Source organism: Enhydra lutris, unplaced genomic scaffold, assembly GCF_002288905.1.
Source record: "Enhydra lutris kenyoni isolate GAN:26980312 unplaced genomic scaffold, ASM228890v2 scaffoldscaffold36, whole genome shotgun sequence".
Taxonomy (NCBI): Eukaryota; Metazoa; Chordata; class Mammalia; order Carnivora; family Mustelidae; genus Enhydra; species Enhydra lutris.
Window position 1 is genome coordinate 14,474,961 of NW_019154120.1, and position 18,906 is coordinate 14,493,866.

The 18,906-nt window shown below is 37.1% G+C and overlaps 1 protein-coding gene across 1 annotated transcript in view; it reads left to right on the forward strand.

The window, feature by feature from the left end:
• The window catches only part of LOC111154264 (phosphatidylinositol glycan anchor biosynthesis class N), a 105,896-nt gene that overhangs the window by 42,055 nt on the left and 44,935 nt on the right, over nucleotides 1–18,906 (forward strand). The window contains exons 14-21 of the mRNA XM_022513773.1: nucleotides 1,496–1,574; nucleotides 2,512–2,694; nucleotides 8,429–8,568; nucleotides 11,383–11,482; nucleotides 11,587–11,679; nucleotides 12,647–12,738; nucleotides 16,032–16,140; nucleotides 18,643–18,751. Coding sequence (XP_022369481.1) covers nucleotides 1,496–1,574; nucleotides 2,512–2,694; nucleotides 8,429–8,568; nucleotides 11,383–11,482; nucleotides 11,587–11,679; nucleotides 12,647–12,738; nucleotides 16,032–16,140; nucleotides 18,643–18,751 — 905 coding nt within the window. The remainder of the gene's footprint in view (nucleotides 1–1,495; nucleotides 1,575–2,511; nucleotides 2,695–8,428; nucleotides 8,569–11,382; nucleotides 11,483–11,586; nucleotides 11,680–12,646; nucleotides 12,739–16,031; nucleotides 16,141–18,642; nucleotides 18,752–18,906) is intronic.

The window sequence follows — 18,906 nt, forward strand, 5'->3', positions numbered from 1 at the left end:
GGTCCTGGGATCGAGTCCCGCATCGGGCTCTCTGCTCGGCGGGGAGCCTGCTTCCCTCTCTCTCTCTCTCTCTGTCTGCCTGCCTCTCTGTCTACTTGTGATCTCTCTCTGTCAAATAAATAAATAAAATCTTTAAAAAAAAAAAAAAAAAAAAAGTTCCTTAAGACTTCACCTCAGAATCTGTATTAAATTAGTTTAAGTAAATTCCAGATAGCTTTTTATTTGTGTGTTGGTTTTTTTTTTTAATCCAGAATGAAAATTGTATTTTACTCTCTTATTTGTTTCCTCAAGTCCTGGCTGCATTAGCAGCCACAGATTTTATGTTTTATCTCTGCAGCCTTGATAGGATTACCAAAGGCTCTATTGGGTTCTCTATCTCCTGGTATCAGCTGTATGCCCAAGTTCTCAGCCTTTTGCCCAAAATAAGTATGGCAGATGCTCTAAAGGTTACACTTCGTAGAATGCTGGTCTACTTCTCTGGTTTGCTTCTCTCTAGGATCTTAACTCTTCAATTCTTGATGGTCTCAGCAGCTCTCCAGCACCTTCAAAGTGATTTTTAATTTTATTTTATCAGGCTTTCTAGTTGTTCCTGGTGGGAGCATTGATATATGCAAGCTTTTCCATCATAGCTAGAAACTGTGCTTAAACTTTAATGTTTTAATTATTTTCTTAAAAAATAAAGGCTCATTAGTAAAATATGAATGAAAAAGTAATGTATACACACAATGAAAATTATATAAGCAATAATAAAATGTTACTGCTTCTGAGTCTTAGTCTTTTTCCCTGGAGACAAAGTTGCAGTTTCTCATACAACTTTCATATATATCCCTCTTCAAACGTGCTGAAAAAAATAAAGAATATAACAAAAATCTTTTACACACAAGCAGGTTTAAGAAATGTTATGTGGTAAAAATAAGGACAAGGAAATGACATAAAGAGAAACGAAAGGTAAGGGAACAGAAAACGTATATGGTGTAGTGTAAGAATGGCAAGGAGATTCAAATTATTTTCTAACTTTCATTGTTGGTTTGGACTGCCTGGAGTTTCTGACAATTCTCGGGCCCTGTGTAGCTCCAGGGAACAGAGAGCCATAAGGGATTTGCCTTGTCTGTTGTGTGCAGATGAGCACAGGACTGCTGAGCGGTGAAACCACGCCACTAATTTGCTGTTCCACTAATTACATTGATTTAGTCAGAATTTCTTTGTTATCTAGAGTATTCCAGATCTCCAAAATGATGGATCATATGACTCTCATAAGTGTGGTGTAGAGTTGAAACTTGGAGTCAAGAAAACGAAGTTTAACCAAAGCTATTTTTTGGGAGAGTTCAGATAATGAGCAAGATTACAATTAGCTTTTGGTTTCTTTGTTTTCTTGTTTTGATTTGTTTTGTTTCATTTATTTTCTCAACCATCACTGTCCTTTTATTTTTCAGTTAAGAAAAAAATATATCACTGAAATGAGGAAACATTTTAAACCTAACCTTTTCTTTTGCAGGTTGCTTTCTGAATCTAAACAGCTAAACATTTTAAGAAAAGCAAGATCATATATAAAGCAGAGAAAGTATGATGAAGCAGTAAGTACGCAGGCCTTGTCTATATAAATAGCTAGTCGTCGTTTTGGGTGTGGGGAGGGGCAAGGTACACGATGGAGAGCAAAGTGGGCAGGTCAGGGAGCTTTCCTAAACCATTAAGGAAGGACTGAATTTTCTAAGTAGCTGCTTTAGCCATGGAATGCTTCTGTTATTTCAAATATTATCAGGGTAAACTTTTTTAGGTTTGCATTAAAAATGAACAATTGCCATTTTCTTTAATGAGAAAGTATATTCCCAATTTTCTGTAACCCTACTTAAGTGCATAACATTTCAGAACATGGCATACATTTATTACATTTGAAATTATCTATCCACTATCAGAAGTCTAACGGTTCATACTGAAGTTCTCAACAACTACCCCACTATGTTTTCCATTAATTTTCTTTTTATTAAATGGTCATAATTTTAAAGAAGGAGAGAGTTCTATTTTCAGTTTCTCAGATTGCCTAAGCAGAATACCATGCATTTCTAATGCTCATTTTGTTATGGTTTTAAAACAGGGAGCTATTGTTTTTCTGTTTTAGTGATGCTTTATAACTGACATACTTGGGTAGTCTGGTATGAGAAAATAAAACGTGATACAAATGTGGATATCTCTGCTATTTGGGATCAATATTAGAGAGACTTTATTTCTTTTTTTTGTATGTATGTCACCGGTAGATATTTCTACAAAGTGAATCATTTTAAATCACTACACAAATCATAGTTTACACTGAAAATGCCCTTCCTTACCAAGATTCAAAATCATTCTATTCAGGAATTTTTCTTGTACTTTCCAAGAAGATCCTTGAGTAATTAAAATCTGTTCTTGATCCATCATTTACAGTTATACACTCTAATTTTAACAATTTTTTTGCCTTTAAAACTTGGGTTTTCTGGTTCTTCCCATGTGGCAAGTTATGTTTTCCTTTCTCCATAGGTCTCCCTTTGCAAGGAGCTGATTCATCTTGCACTGAAAGGCTTGTCCTATTATCATACTTACGACAGATTCTTCTTGGGTGTCAATGTTGTTCTTGGTTTTGTGGGATGGACGTCTTATGCTTCTTTGTTGATCATCAAGTCTCATTCCAGCCTTACTAGAGGTGTCAGCAAAGAAGTTAAGGTATGTTCCGAAAATATAATGAAGATTCAGATAATGGTGTAAAATCACTAGGACCGGGGAAAGAAATTGAATCAAATCAGCTGTTACGAGTTCATACGATGTGCAAGTCGTACTAAGCTGACTCTTACCTTTCATTGGCTTTTGTCGTTTGAGTCTTTTTTTTTTTTCTCAGTTATCTTTATTTCTCTGGTTGGGGAAAGGGTATATTAATAATAATGGCCCTGTAACTTAAGAGGGCTATAAAGATAACTTACAATTTAAATCCTTCTATGACATTAACTGTTGATTTTCTATTCCTTTTAATAATTATTTAGCATGTTATAAGCATCCCATATCTTTCTAGTACAGGTGGTCAGAAAACGACTTCAAAGCAATATATTTAATTTTACCTGCTATCAAAAGTTTAAAAGCTAGAAAACAATAAAATCACTTACTAAAAATGACCCTTTAAAAATAATATTTGAGCTTTTCTGGAACTATTCTTACCTTCTTGCAACTTTCTGAAATTCTTAATGCAAATTCTCAGAACTTTCTATTTATCCTTGTTTTAAGAATCCTGGTTTTAAGAATTAAGTAATTTACTGTACTTTCAATAAAAAAAACCAAAAAGCTTTAATAGTACTTCATATAACTGAGTAAATATAAAAGCACATATATGGTTTTACTACATTAAAACACTATACTCTTTTAAAATATATTGCCAATTATCATTTATTAGGGAGAATATGCCATTTCCATTTCCTTTACTTCATTCGAATGATTATTACTGTGTCCAAATCCTCTATAAAGTAATATATCTGGATGATATATTATTGATACAAACAGTCTGCAAACATTTCCAGTAGTAACTTTTTCCAATTTTATATTTCATTTTTCTGTAATGAGGGAAGGAGGAACAGTAGTGTTTATTCCAGTTTTTGTTTTTTTTTTTTAAGATTTTACTTATTTATTTGACAGAGGGAGAGAGATCACAAGTAGGCAGAGCAGCAGGCAGAGAGAGGGGGAAGCAGGCTCCCCGCCGAGCAGAGAACCCGATGCGGGGCTCAATCCCAGGACCCTGAGATCATGACCTGGGCTGAAGGCAGAGGCTTAACCCACTGAGCCACTCATGCACCCCTATTCCAGTTTTTTATAGTGCTTTAGTGCATCTTAACATTTTCCCTCAAGTAATTTTCATTATTTGAATGTATGTAAAATGGACAAGGACAAGAATAATTTTTGACATGGTACCAAAAGAAACAGAACCAGATGTGTTTTAGCAGTGGCATTCTGCTGGGTACTATAATGCTAGAAGTAGGCATTATAATTTTGTTTTACAAAAGAGGAAACCAAAGCTGTTTAAGTATTTTTCAAAAGGCCACTGAGCTAGGATGTAGAGGAATTGAGATTTGAATTCAAAACAGTCTTGGGCCAGACACTGCTTTTCATGTTTATTTTGATATTCAGAGAATAGTTGAGAGAAGATAATGAAGTCTTTAGATTGATGAATCAACACAGTTTCATGGGTGATAGTTCTCCTGTATTCATTCATCTGATAATGCAGTGAATGTTTAATTGAGTGTACAGTATTATGCAAGCTACTGCCTAGGCTGTCCAAAAAAAATATAAAATCCAGATTCTGCCCTCAAGGAGCCTGGAATTAAGTAAAGTAGGTAAGAGATGTACCCACATAATCACCTTGTCAGATGTAGGTCACTATACTACACGACATTGGAAAAGACAGTTTTAACATTTAACAACTTCAGTATGTATTGTTTGTGATACAAAGACCATTGTATTTTAAAAAGAGGGGAGCTCACTTTAGCGAGGGTGATGATAACAGGAAAATGTAAGTCCTGGTAGAAATTTAACAAGTATAGGGAGCAGATGAGAATCGAAGCAAATTGAATGATATAAACAGAGGCAGAGTTGGGAAAATGTATGATTATGCTGGGATAATAAGGAATATTTATTGAGCCCCAGTATCCCAGGACTGTCTTGGGTGCTTTACATGTGTTATTCAATTAAGCTTAACACTACTCTAAATTTGGTGGTTGTGATTCTCATAAATACAGATGGGAGGATTTAGACTCAGAGAGATACATGTTTTCTTCAAGGACACATGGGTATGAAATAGCTAACATTTTCTGATACTTAAATTCAGGCTCTTTCATACTGCTTTCAAAATAGTTCAATTTGGGGAGAATGCAGAAGGTTGGTTCAAGGGACTAATGAAAGATCATACCAATAGTTTAGATTACACTGAAATAATCCAAGGCCTCAGATGGTAGACTCTAGACTTCAAACCATTACTGAGGAGTTGGTGCATTCGTTAGCATTAAACCAGAGTGAAAGAACCAGTGGGATCTATACATTAGGAGATTTTGTGTAAGGAATTGGCTTATGTGATTGTGGAGGCAGTTAGGCGAGTCCCAAGTCCATAGGTCAGGCCCTCAGGAGGGGCAGACTGGAGCTGGTGGGCAGGAGCTGAAGCCACACTCACTAGTTATACTTCTTCTATAGGGAAGCCACCACTGTGCTCTTAAAGCTTTTCAACTGATTGAAGCAGGCCCACCCCAATTGCAGAGGATAATCTCCCTTACATAAATTCAGCTGATTGTGGACTTTAATCACATCTACAAGATATGCTAACAGCAACACCTAGATCAGTGTTTGGAGAACTGGGGACGGTCACCTAGCCAAGCTGACACAAAACCGACCATTACCGTTAAGGTCATGAAAAGTATTTTGAACGCTTTCGTTTTGTTTGCAAAAACATTCTGATTCCTCTTTGGTGAGAGTTCGTAACCCAGTGAAGAGATGCAGTCTTGACAGTTTTGAAGGAAGAATAAAAAGCCAGTGGGTCCCTAGCCTTAACTGAAGGCAGGTCTGGAGAGCAGCTAGGAGGTTAGATGAAGCCCAGCTGTGCCCACCAGTGTATGTGTTAGAATGCGGTGCCTGCAGTGGGGTGTAGGGAGGCTTCGCAGGGGGCGTTGTTGCCAAAGTGAAGTCTTTTTTTTTTTTTTTTGAAAGTTTTTATTTATTTATTTGAGAGAGAGAGCGAGAGCACAAGCAGGGGGTGGGGGGCAAAGGGAGAGGGAGAAGCAGACTCCCCACTAAGCAGAGAGCCCAATGTGCGGCTTGATCCCAGGACCCTCGATCATGACCTAAGCCAAAGGCAGATGCTTAACCAACTGAGCCACCCAGGTGCCCCCAAAGTGAAGTCTTAAAGGGTGAATAGGATAGCTCAGTAGAAAAAGGGAAGAGGGCACACAGAGAGAGCAGCATGGGCCAGCTGAGGAGGGAGGTAGTGTGGCCTCCTGAGTTCCTGAGTATAGAGGGCCTGCAGGGGAGGGAGCCATGGGCTTGCAACAGATACGATCCTCATTGCCAGCTGAGGAAACAGGGCTTTAGACTAAATGGGTTAGTCAAAGGGATGGGCAACTATGAGGACAGCATTGGAATTAAATTTAGGTCTGACTCCAAAATTTATTTCCCTTCTCCATGACAGTGTCATCCAAATTAAACAAGTCGTTTTCAATTTATCACCATTACAGGCAGTGAATATCTTCTTTTCTTTAAGTGTAATTTGCTATAGCCCCTCTTCGTTGTATTCTGCAGGTAGCTTCTAGATACTCTTCTCCTCTGCTTTTTTGCCAGTTCAAATGTTACTTGCTTTAGAACTAAATATCTGTATCTTGCCATATGCTTGCCTTTATTTTCCTATTACCTAATAAAAATCCCCAAATATTAATCCCTTAAACCAAGTCTCATGATACCATCTCGACCTGTATGGTTCGAAACCCTTGAAGGCCAGCACCTAGCACAGAGCACAGCATAGAGAGTGCAGCTTAGTAAGTGTTTGCTGGACAAAGAACTGGTCCTAATGCCTCCACGTAGCTCATTACCATCAGGTGTGTCTTGAGGGTGGGGAGGCTGTGGGGAGTCAATGATAAAGGAGAAAATGCCCCCCACTCTTATTATTAAAAAGCCTTTCAATCTCTACTTCAGCTGAACTGAATTCTTCATGACTTCATTTCCTACAAGCGGATGTCATTGGTAATATCTATTTTAGGTATCAAAGGGTTAGATTATTACACCATATTATACTGACTCCAGAAAATCCCTGGAATTTTTTAAAAATACTCTTTTCAACTTCTTTTGTTATTATTTTACTATTCTCAAAATGATGTGACACCAGTCTCACCTCTTAAAATGAATACATGCCTGGCCACCTTCAGCTTGTAGACTCCAGCCACCCGCTTGTCTTAGAGATGTGTGCCTTGCTGTGGGACCTCCCTTGCTGTCTCTCACATCTCCATCTCCAGTGCTGTTACTCACTGACACGTTTCTGTAGTGCCTTTTGGGACTAACACAAAGAAATAAGGGAGGAGAGAGTAAAAATGAAGGTAATAAAAGCAACGGTTATTTACTAGGTATTAATGACATTCCAGACATTTTGCTAAGCTCTGCATAACCTAAACATTATCAACCATGATAAGCAGATATGGAATTATTATTCTCATTTTATAAATGGCATGAAATTAAGTCTCACTACAGTTTTGTACTTTGTTCATGGTTGTGTGTGGTTGTACATAGAGCAAGTGACTGAGCCAGATTTTGAGTTCTGATCTGTGTAGTCCTAAACTCTTCATCACACCGCTGGTGTTTCACCTTCCTTTTCACAACGATGTCCTAGTTTATCCTTATTTCTTACTTCCTTTCTGATGACATTTTATGCCAGTAAGGAGGAATTATAAGGAGGAAAAAAATCTCTTGTCTCCCTCCTCTGCAATTCCTCTACTCCACTGAGTAATTCTTTTTTTTTTTTTTTTTTAAGATTTTATTTATTTATTTGACAGAGAGAGATCACAGTAGACAGAGGCAGGCAGAGAGAGAGAGAGAGGGAAGCAGGCTCCCCGCTGAGCAGAGAGCCCGATGCGGGACTCGATCCCAGGACCCTGGGATCATGACCCGAGCTGAAGGCAGTGGCTTAACCCACTGAGCCACCCAGGCGCCCCCCCACTGAGTAATTCTTAATTCTCACCTTACTTAGCTTTGGCTAGCAATGCAAGAGGAAAACAGAGACAAAACGAGGACAGACAAAAGGTAATGCCGTATTACCCCTCCATTCCTGGTTTTTTCCTCTGGTGCTGTCCCAGCTTTCCGTAGATGCATTCTTTTTCCAGTCACTGGAATGTCTGTCCCTGAAACTTGCTTCATTACTCCTGGCCCAGAGCACCCATGGGCCCTCGTGGCCCATGGAGGCCATCACAGGTGGCTTACATTGAGGAACTCCTTTTTTGTCTGGCAGGTGGTTGGGAAGAGAAGATATGACTGAATGAACACACTGTGGTTGGGCAATGGGGAGAGGAGCATGGGCAGCATGTCGAGTTGGAGTTTGAATAGACAGAAGCATTGTTCCAAAAGAAGATTAAGTCCCACAGTTTATTGTGCGTTAAATGGGCTTCTGTGAGCTGGTCAGGGAGCTCAGTCAACATTTTTAAGATTGTTACTAAAGAGAAATATGTTCAGAGTTCCAAACAAGTTACTTGCAAACAAACTAGAGGAACACGATCACCTTTAAATTACAGCAATGCCAGGATATCCAGCTTTTTTCTCTGTAATGATACTTCTCCAATGACAAAAAAATTTTTTAATGCAGTTCTTCAATTAATCAGGTAGTGGTATGGTTTTAAAAACCTATCAATTAATATGAATTTAGAAGTGTTTTAATGTTCTGTTTGATTTTCAGAAACCAAGCCACCTCCTGGCATGTAGTTTTACAGCTCTTGGTGTTTTAGTAGCATTTTTCCTGCTGATTCAAGACTGTCCCTGGACTTACTACGTATATTGTTTGTTGCCCATCCCCATATGGTATGCTGTACTGAGAGAGTAAGTAACACACCTTACTGTCTTATTTTACACTTCTTTGACAGTTTAATTTGTATTTAAAGTGCATGAGATTTCTATGGCATAAATCAAAGATATTTATAATAGCCTCCAATCTCTGAGCCTTCTCACTTCATTTGTAGCAGCACAAATGTTGCATATAAACATCCTTTTTGTTTTGCCTTTCCCTTTTGACTTCATCTTTATTGCCCTGGGGTACTATTGACCTTGTCCCCTCTTTTTGTATCCTCTATAAATAAGAAAAATCTGGACGACAAATAGGGTAATTAATATTGATGGTACTTTGCCAGAAATAACTTCTATTTTGAATTAGTCTCATTATCTGAGATCCCAGCGTATCTTCATGTTTCACAAGGAAATATACATGTTTTCTTTCCACACATTTTCCCCCTTCTTTTTGTAGCTATCATTTCAACCTAGATAAATGGAACTTTATAATTAAATCCAGGCCTGTAATGTATACCTACAGAGAGTGGTAGCTATTATTCACATGGGCCATGGTTTCTTCCTTTAAGCGCCTCCTTACAACCTGGAAGTAAGAGGGAAACTTACTTACCATTAGAGAAGACATCAGAGGTAGAGCTCTCAGGCGAGTTTTAAGCACTTTAAAATAAAACCACCCAAATATTGGGCTGGTTCGTGTTCATAGGCAGCAAGGGTCATGTTGCACATTATGGTGACCTCTATATTTACACCAGTAACCTAGAATTTAAACTTGGTCTTGGGCAGCCAGGCATCCTCTGAGAAAACCAGACCCCAAGAGCACACCAGGGAGAAAGAGCCAAGACTTAGTAAGGGTATTTTCAGGGTTGGCCAGCATGTTTGTCAAGACTTGATGTGTATTTTTATTCTAATTTTTATTAACTCCAGCTTTGACCACATTTTCTATCCTTTAAAAACATTAAGTATTTAAAAATATTAACATATTAAAATATCAAAAATAAAAATTAATATTAAAATGTTTAATATTTTAAACATTTAAAAGTATAAGACAAAAAGACACTAACAAAAGGATATAGTGTTGCATTTCCATTTGAAAGGACTAGGATTACTACATATATATACTTAAATCAGATTTTTTTCTCGTGTCATTTATTCTGGTTTAAAAATTTTATTTATTTATTTATTTTTAAAAGAGTTTATTTATTCGACAGAGAGAGAGAGATCATAAATAGGCAGAGAGGCAGGCAGAGAGAGGGGGAAGCAGGCTCCCCGTTGAGCAGAGAGCCCAATGCGGGGCTCGATCCCAGGACCCTGAGATCATGACCTGAGCCGAAGGCAGAGGCTTAACTGAGCCACCCAGGCACCCCCTGGTTTAAAAATTTTTAGAATGGAAGTTTTATCCTTGCAGAAAATTCTATTCTACTACAGAACCTCTCGTGAATTATTAAATGTCTTCATTATGAAGATGACGTATGTATTTAAACTTTAAGAGGGAAGGTGATTTTCAATGTACGTTGTGTTCTATCTTTATCTTTTTGATAGGTTATATAGAAAATAAAACATAAAAATTCACTTTTTCTATAAGATCTTCTAAATGATTTACAGAATCATCTCTTGTTTTCCTATGCTTATTCACTGTTGAAAACAAAAGAAGCATTCTCCTTTGGACTGGTGTTATATTTACTTAGTAGTTTGATAACATTATGTGGCCATTGTTTTCAGTCAGAAAAAGATCATAAACTAAATGATACTGACCTTTTATAATTACTTACTTAATCACTACAAATGCTAAAAAATTTTTTCCAGTCATAAAATGTAAAGTACTCAAGTATGTAATACATTTTTAACGGTTATGGATTCACATTTAATTACAATGAGTGTACAATTAGCAGCATCTTTTTTTTTTTTTAAGATTTTATTTATTTATTTGACAGAGAGAAATCACAAGTAGGCAGAGAGGCAGGCAGAGAGAGAGGAGGAAGCAGGCTCCCTGCTGAGCAGAAAGCCCGATGTGGGGCTCGAACCCAGGACCTGGGATCATGACCTGAGCCGAAGGCAGCAGCTTAACCCACTGAGCCACCCAGGCGCCCCAATTAGCAGCATCTTAAATTGGGTTTGGAAAAGGTTATTTAGTTCAGAGAAAAAGTGCAGTTAAGATTTTCTCTACCTAGATTAGGAAAACCTATACTCATTTTATTAAGATATTTGAGATTTCAGTATAAGATTAGCCTTGGTGAATTTAAAAATTTTTCCGGTTTTTGTCCATTTGGGTTCATTGTATTTTATTTCTGATCATATATCTCTAATTGTATGTACTCATGTATAGCCTAAGTTCAAACATTTATTTATTTATCATTAATGTTTATTTTTATTTTTATTTTTTTATTTAAAGGTTTTTATTTATTTAACAGAGAGAGACACAGGGAGAGAGAGGGAACACAAGCAGGGGGAGTGGGAGAGGAAGAAGCAGGCTTCCTGCTGAGCAAGGAGCCTGATGTGGGGCTCGATCCCAGAACCCTGGGATCATGACCTGAGCCAAAGGCAGACACTTAACAACTGAGCCACCCAGGTGCCCCTAATGTTTATTTTTAAAACAAATTTTTGTCATCATTATCAAATTCAGAAATTACACTTTTTCCTAAAATACTTCTAGCTTTCAAAAAAATGACTTAAGTGAAGAAGCCATTGAGAGAAATTTGTTAGAGATTATACTAGTTTTTGAATAACCTATGAATTGAAAAGTCAGTCCCTGATTTCTAGGTTTGCCCAGTTTTTATTTTTTACCATACTAACCTAAAGTTTTGTTCACTATATAGTATAAATAATCTTTTTGTAAATAATCTTGTCAAACAGGTTTCGAGTCATTCAGGATTTTGTCTTATCCCTGTTGACCTTTCCTCCAAGTCAGTTGGTTGCCTACCTGTTCATCTTTACCCTGGGAATTGAAGTATTAGTGAGTAATTTACCGCATTACAGCATTTTCAGATCTCTTTCATACATATGTAACTCCTTTTATATGACCTCATTTTTCATTTCTTCTTTGGAATGCATTGCTAGGTTCTCAGTTTTTTCTACCGCTACACGCTCACCGCTGGACTTGTAGCTTTTGCGTGTTGGCCATTTATCACTCAGCTACGGACTCGAGCAAAGGTACAAGTACTTGTTTTGACATTGGACAGATGAGCCACTATGTTGTTTTGATATGTGTTTAACTCAGGGAATTGTTCATTTTTAGAGAAAAGGGTAGAACGTGTCCTTACATAAAGAGCCTGGTCCTTTTGACAGGAGGACTGAGGTTACCTTTAAGTGATTCACATAGACTTTCATATCAAAATGAATTGGTCATGCGATGATTGAAATACTCTGAGGCAGAACTGGTATGTCCTTCTCTAAATTGCTTCCTAGATTCCATTAGCCTCAAATATCTAAAGGATGGTATTGTCTAGAGCAGTCCAGCGGCTTAGGAGGCAGTGCTCGGAACTCAAGTCAGAGGAGGCACCTTTCCCCCAGCCCTGAGAATTGGCTCATGTTTCCACTTTGATACTTTTTTGATGGAGGTAACAGGAGGATAGAAATATCTTCTTTCCACCCTATGAGAACTTAGAAGATTCTCCAACTAAAGGAGTGATTGATAATTTTGTATCTTAATTTAATTGCAGAAGTATTTCTACTTCCTTCCCTCCTGAGCTCAATCACTTAATTACAATTGCAGGCCAGCTTTCCTTTAGATGCCATCAGTATATGGTGTCTCTTAAGTTGATTGAAGCCCGTGCTGTGAAATATGACCCAGGTTTAAATCCTGGCTGTTTCATTTGCTGGTCATAGACCTGGAACCACTGATACTTTAAGATCTCTGAGCTCCGTTTCCTCATCTGAAGTATTGTGAGTAATATAACCCACCTTATGAGGTTACTGTGGGAAGGTAATCAGGTAATGCTCATATTATACCTAATACACTACCTATCACGTGACACATCCGCCACCCAGAGGAACTGTTTTACAGTTTAAACAGCTCTAAGGTTTTGCATGTAGTCTTCACAGCCATATAGCCTGTGAAACACTAAAGACGGTTTTCTTTACCACACTTGTCTAAAGATAACTTTTTTATTTATTTTAGAGCATCTCACTGAGTTGGATTTTCTTCTCTTTGCTCCTGGCAGTGTTCCCACTGATGCCTGTTGTAGGACGAAAGCCAGATATCTTTCTAGTGTATGGACAATATTTTAACTTATTTTCTTTTCAACATAATTGTTTTTCTCAATCCACCCCATGAGATCTGAACCTAATCTTGGTCATGAGTTTCAAAATAAACTAATGAATAAAAGTTAAAATGCTAATATCAAACAATTAGAGATTTTGGCTCGGGCTCTGGGGAGCATTAAGGCTCCTTGGAGATGATTCTGGGCCTTCAAAAAAATGAAATTGGACCAAACACTGATAACTTAAAATGCCAAATAAAAAAAAAAGTCTAGAAGCTTTTGTATATTGAGGAATCAGTAAAAAGGTTTCATATGAAAAAATGTTCTGTTTGCCAAAAATGAAAATATCTATAACCCATTAATGCAATCTTCATTTTTGCCTTTGAGCACGTCCACACTTTATATGTCTTAGAATAATGAAATTGTCTCCTATTCTAATCCGCATGTAATGATCTCTAGGGGAGGAAGCTCTGTACCTTGACAACTTTACCATATCTAACCACTTAAACTGTTAGAAAATTCTGTATACATGCATGCTGCCATCACACTTATTTCTTCTCAATATATCCCAAATACATCTCTAAAATAATTGATTACCTTTGCTTTTAAATTATTATCAAGAAATCCACTGGCTGTGTATGTATGTGCATGTGCCTGTGTGTGCTTGACAAGCTAAATGATCTGTATTTCATGTAACATTTCCTTTCATTTTCTAATCATGCAATTATCTTTGCTACTTTGTTTTGAATTCTTTATAAGCCAACTTTTTAAACATTTTAACCTAATCTTTAATTGATGAGGGTAGATCTTTTTTAGCTGAAGGAATGATATTTTTTAAATGATTTCTTTTAAGTATATGTTAATTTTTGGTTGTTATGTTATTTATATGATATTTATCAGTGTAAAAATCCATTTATTAGTAGAGCCCAAAATAATTGTATTGAATTCTAAGACCATACTTCTAAGCCATAATTTATTAGTGTTACTAAGTAAAAACATTTTGTATCTGTCATAAACTATAATAGTATGAAGAAGATGAATTCAAATATTTTCATTTATTTCTTGTTTCGTATTTCTGTGTGAGCTCTCCTATTGTCTCTTTATAAAGCCCCTTTCCCCACTTTGGTCAGTCTGCCTTTCTGTCCTGCTCAAACAGTGTTGGCATAGTTGAGCAGAATTTATATACTAAAAGGAGAAGAGATTATATAAATAGTCTCCATAGAAATTTGCCACTTGCATATTTTGCTAAAGATGATTTCAAGATGCAAACTTGTTAAAACATGAGAAATCTAATTTGTATTTTTAAAAATTATGTTTTTTCCCTCTATGCTTCTTAATTTAAATTCCTCAGTGATTTAAGTTTGTGCTGGTATTTTAGTAGCTATATTTGCAACTTCTTTACTTTGACTCCTGGTTCATGGAGAAATTTCTACTCACCATTTGATCTTTCACATCACCTCCCTTCTTTAGAAACTTACCAAGACAGATATGTGAAACATTTAAGGATAAAATTAAAGGAAAAATAAAATATAAAAAATAACAATAACTCTTACTTAAGTCTCTATTTTTGCCAGTGGATTACTTACTTAAGTCTCTATATTTGCCAGTGAATTAAAATACCAAATTAGGGTGCCTGGGTGGCTCAGTTGGTTGAGCGACTGCCTTCGGCTCAGGTCATGGTCCTGGAGTCCTGGGATCGAGTCCCGCATCGGGCTCCCAGCTCCACGGGGAGTCTGCTTCTCCCTCTGACCTTCTCCTCGCTCATGCTCTCTCTCACTGTCTCTCTCTCTCTCTCTCTCTCTCTCTCTCAAATAAATAAATAAATAAATAAAACTTAAAAAAAAAAATAAAATAAAATACCAAATTATTTTTTTAAAAGGAAAAGCAAACAAAGAATCTTGATCATAGATGGCTATTTTCATAAGTTTTAATGGTAATCCATGTTGAATGTATAACTACTTTTTCCCCTTAAAAGAATCAAAACAAAAACAAAAACAAGCAAGTATTTTCCTAGGAATTCCTGCTTTGCATTCATTTTTAGCCCTGGTTTTTGCTCTTTCTTATTTCTCTTTAACCAACTCCTTTTCTCTTAGTTTTTGTATTGCCTGCTTCCAGACTGTGTCCTTAACCTTATTTCAGTTGTCCTATGTTACTCAGATTTTTAGGAGGCGAGAAATATAGCTTAATATTAGTATGCCATTTCCTTGGTGTCAGTTTCCTTCAGCTTCAGGAACCACACCATACCTGGTGTTCTTGAAAAAGTGTAATTTATTGGGCACTGGGTGACTCAGGCTGTTAAGCATCCAAGTCTTGATTTTAGCTCAAGTCTTGAGGTTCAGGTCTCAGGTTGTGAGATCAAGCCAGCCCATGTCAAACTCCCAACTGGGTGTGGAACCTGCTAAATATTCTCTCTGTCCCTCTACTTCTGCCCCTCCACACCCTCCTCCCTCCCTCTCTTAAAAAAAAAAAAAAGTGTAATTTGTTGTTTCTTTACCGTACAGGTGCCTCACCTGCATGCCGCCTTGGTGATCCCCTTGGTGATCCCCGTCCTGCCCTTCCTTTAGCCCCGGGCAGCTGAGGAAAGTGCCAAGATCAATGCTAGAAGGAAACATGTTTTCCTCCTAACAATAGTAGGGAATAGAAATGTTGATTCTTTTTGTGTGAATTAGTGCTCATAGTCAGAAAATTTATGTTGTAGATACTGATGATATGTTCGTATAACTATTTTTTATGTTGTTTTCTGTAAATTTATCCAAGTCAGGCTAAGAATTATGATAGCTGGTATGTATAAAAGTTTAAAAAATCAAAATAATCAACAGATTAAAAAATTTAAAAGTTCAAAAAGTCAAAGTAAAGAAATAAGGTAAAGATAACTAAAAAATTGTGAGAAATGAAAAATAATCCCATCCCTACTGCATCTTTTTTTTTTTTTTAAGATTTTATTTATTTGTTTATTTGTCAGAGTGAGAGAGCACAAGCAGAGGGAGGGGCAGACAGAGAGAGAAGCAGGCTCCCAACTGAGCAAGGAGCCCAATGCAGGACTCAATCCCAGGACTCTGGGATCATGACCTGAGCCAAAGGGAGATACTTAACCATCTGAGCCACCCAGGCATCCCCTACTGCATCTTCATCCTGTGATTTTTATTCCTGTTATACCAACATATCTGTTTTGCTCCTTCATCTTGATAAAACCAAATGACTAATAGGGTCTACATTAGAGTAAATATCTGACATGTTTATATAATATGTGTTCTAGTAACTATCTTAAGAAAAATTAAAATTGTGAATTGTGCTTTAAAACAGAATGGGTGCTGGCTTGCTGGTTCTCCTGCTATCCCTGTGTGTTGTAACATCTCTCTTAAAAAGAAAAGATCATTTTATAAATGAAGAGCTGCTGTTACATCTATTTCAGGTCAGTTACAGGTTTTCAACACCGTGTTATACTAATGATAGACCAAATGGATCTTACGGTTGTGTATAATGATATTGTTCTTTTATTTTTTTATTTTTTTTAAGATTTTTATTTATTTATTTGACAGAGATTAGAAGTAGGCAGAGAGGCAGGCAGAGAGAGAGAGGAGGAAGCAGACTCCCTGCTGAGCAGAGAGCCCGATGCGGGGCTCGATCCCAGGACCCTGGGATCCTGACCTTGAGCCAAAGGCAGAGGCTTTAACCCACTGAGCCACCCAGGCACCCCTTAATGATATTGTTCTTAAGATGCCATCATATTTACATTGCTTGGTGCCTGCCAGCTGAAAAGAAAGTTCTCTAAGATATTACATGGAAATATATTCTCTAAGAGGTCTGAAATAGCCAAAAGGTCAGCAGGAGGCAGCCCGAAGATGCCAAGAGAGCAGAGGTTAGAGAGATATAAGAGGCATCCGTATTGACCAAAAAGCTGAGCTGTAAACAGCCTCCTTTGGTCTGAGATTCTGTATTGCGCCTTCAAGTCAGGGGAAGGGTCATCTTTGACGTGAGAGCAGCCTCTGAGTATGTGTATATAAAAAATAGCCAGTTTAATGCTTCAGATGATGTGCCAGGGAAAGTAGACGTCACCTTGGTTGCTGGCTTTGGTGTGGTGAAAAGAACTTTGAACTTGAGGTTTCAAAATCAGGTCAATTCCCAGTTATAGTGTATACTAGATGTGAGTTTTTCAGTGATATAGCTTCAGTCTGTTTGTTTTTAAACTGTAGAGATAATATAGAGTTGTGAGCATGGAAACTACTTGTTTGGTTTTCTTACAAAAAAAATAAAAATAAAAGAACACATCCAGAACACTGACAAAAGAAAACTTATAGGAGTCTTCTCAAAAAATTTCCTCCGAACAAAGCTGGGGTGATAGAAAGTAGTGCCAAAAACACTCTAAAATAAAAGTATAACAACACTTAAAAGATGTTATTTTATTCTTGGAGAACAACAGAGAACATATAAAATGAGAAGAAATATTTTGTCAAAAGTTCTGTCAAAACAAAGGAACGTACATTTCATTTTATTTATTTTTTTTTTAAAGATTTTTATTTATTTATTTGACAGAGAGAGATCACAAGTAGACAGAGAGGCAGGCAGAGAGAGAGAGAGAGAGGGAAGCAGGCTCCCTGCTGAGCAGAGAGCCCGATGTGGGACTCGATCCCAGGACCCTGAGATCATGACCTGAGCCGAAGGCAGCGGCTTAACCCACTGAGCCACCCAGGCGCCCCCGTACATTTCATTTTAAATGGTACACTGACTGGCTTTACACTAAAGCCCATAAGTAGCTTTGATGGAATTCACCTATAATTATGACTACTTTTGGCAGAAGTGAATGTTTCTGGATCCCACTCTAAAGGACCAAGTATGTTAAAATTCTTACAGTCTTTGCTGGAAATACCCCTGAGTTGGCAAATCTGTTATGAAATTTGTTTTTACATTAACTTTATTAATTTGAATTAATTGCTCTACTGTATAGCATATTTTTGGTGATTCCAAGATAAATATCTTTTGACATATTAACATCTCTGACATGAGACTGTGTCTTGCAATTGAAAGGATCCTAGGATTGTGTCATAGCTTTATCAATAATTTTTTTTTAAATTCTTTTTTCAATTTTTTTTCCGAATTCACTGAAAATATAAGAGAAATTAAAGGTACCTCAAGGGTTGGTGATGAGGTTGCTAATCTGATCTCTAGAGGATATTACTTTATTTACAGCCAGTTATGTCATTTCTTAAAAATAGCAAATAACCCATTAGTTCAGAGGTTGGCAAATAATTTTCTAGAGCGCCAGGTTATAAATATTTTCAGCTGTGGGTCATATGGAGTCTGTTGTAAATTCTCAGCTCTACCACTGTAGCGTATGCGGAGCTGTAGACTACACATGAATGAATGAATGAATGTAGATTACACATAAGTGACTAAGTTTCAAGAAAACAGTATTTCTAGGAACAGGCCACCAGCCTACAAGCCATAGTTTGCCAGTTCTCCACATTTATATATATTCTCTGAAGAATATTGTGTTCCTTGTGTTCCCAGTACCAGGTGAACATTCAGACCCCAAATATGTATCGAGTCAGTGGATATGACTGGGTGAGAGCCACAGGTAAAAGGCACTCAACCATATGGCACCGTCTCATTTCCATGAGTTAAGAAATCTTCAACATTAATAATGAGTATTTCTAAATAGATATGGTGTGATCACGTATATCAGACTACTCTTGAAAATGTAAAATGCCTTATTTTGTCCTTGTAAAGGAGGACCTTTGCTTACTACCAGAGCTCTATCCTATACCCTTGGCTGTGAGATGGTGAGCTGGTCCAATTTCAGTAGCTTTGGGGCTAGATTCCTGTTGTTCAAGCAATTTTCTAAGGATTCTTTTTATATATAAATTAGTCTTTCACTACCATCTCTTCTACTGCTGTGTTTTGTATTTACTTTCAGATGCTGAGCATTGTGCTGTCCATGTATGTTGTGTATACGACACATGATAGTTTGCTCAAGAAACAAGGACTGCCTCTTTTTAACCAGATCATTAGCTGGATAACATTAGGTAAGAAGGCAATCAAACCAGATGAGTTAATGTTATTATATCAAGTCATATCTTAAAATTGTCCATTTACATCTGTATTATTGTTACTGAAAGAAATAATTTTGTTGAATGAAAATAATAATAACCAGCTATGATTTCTATCTCATGCTGGGATT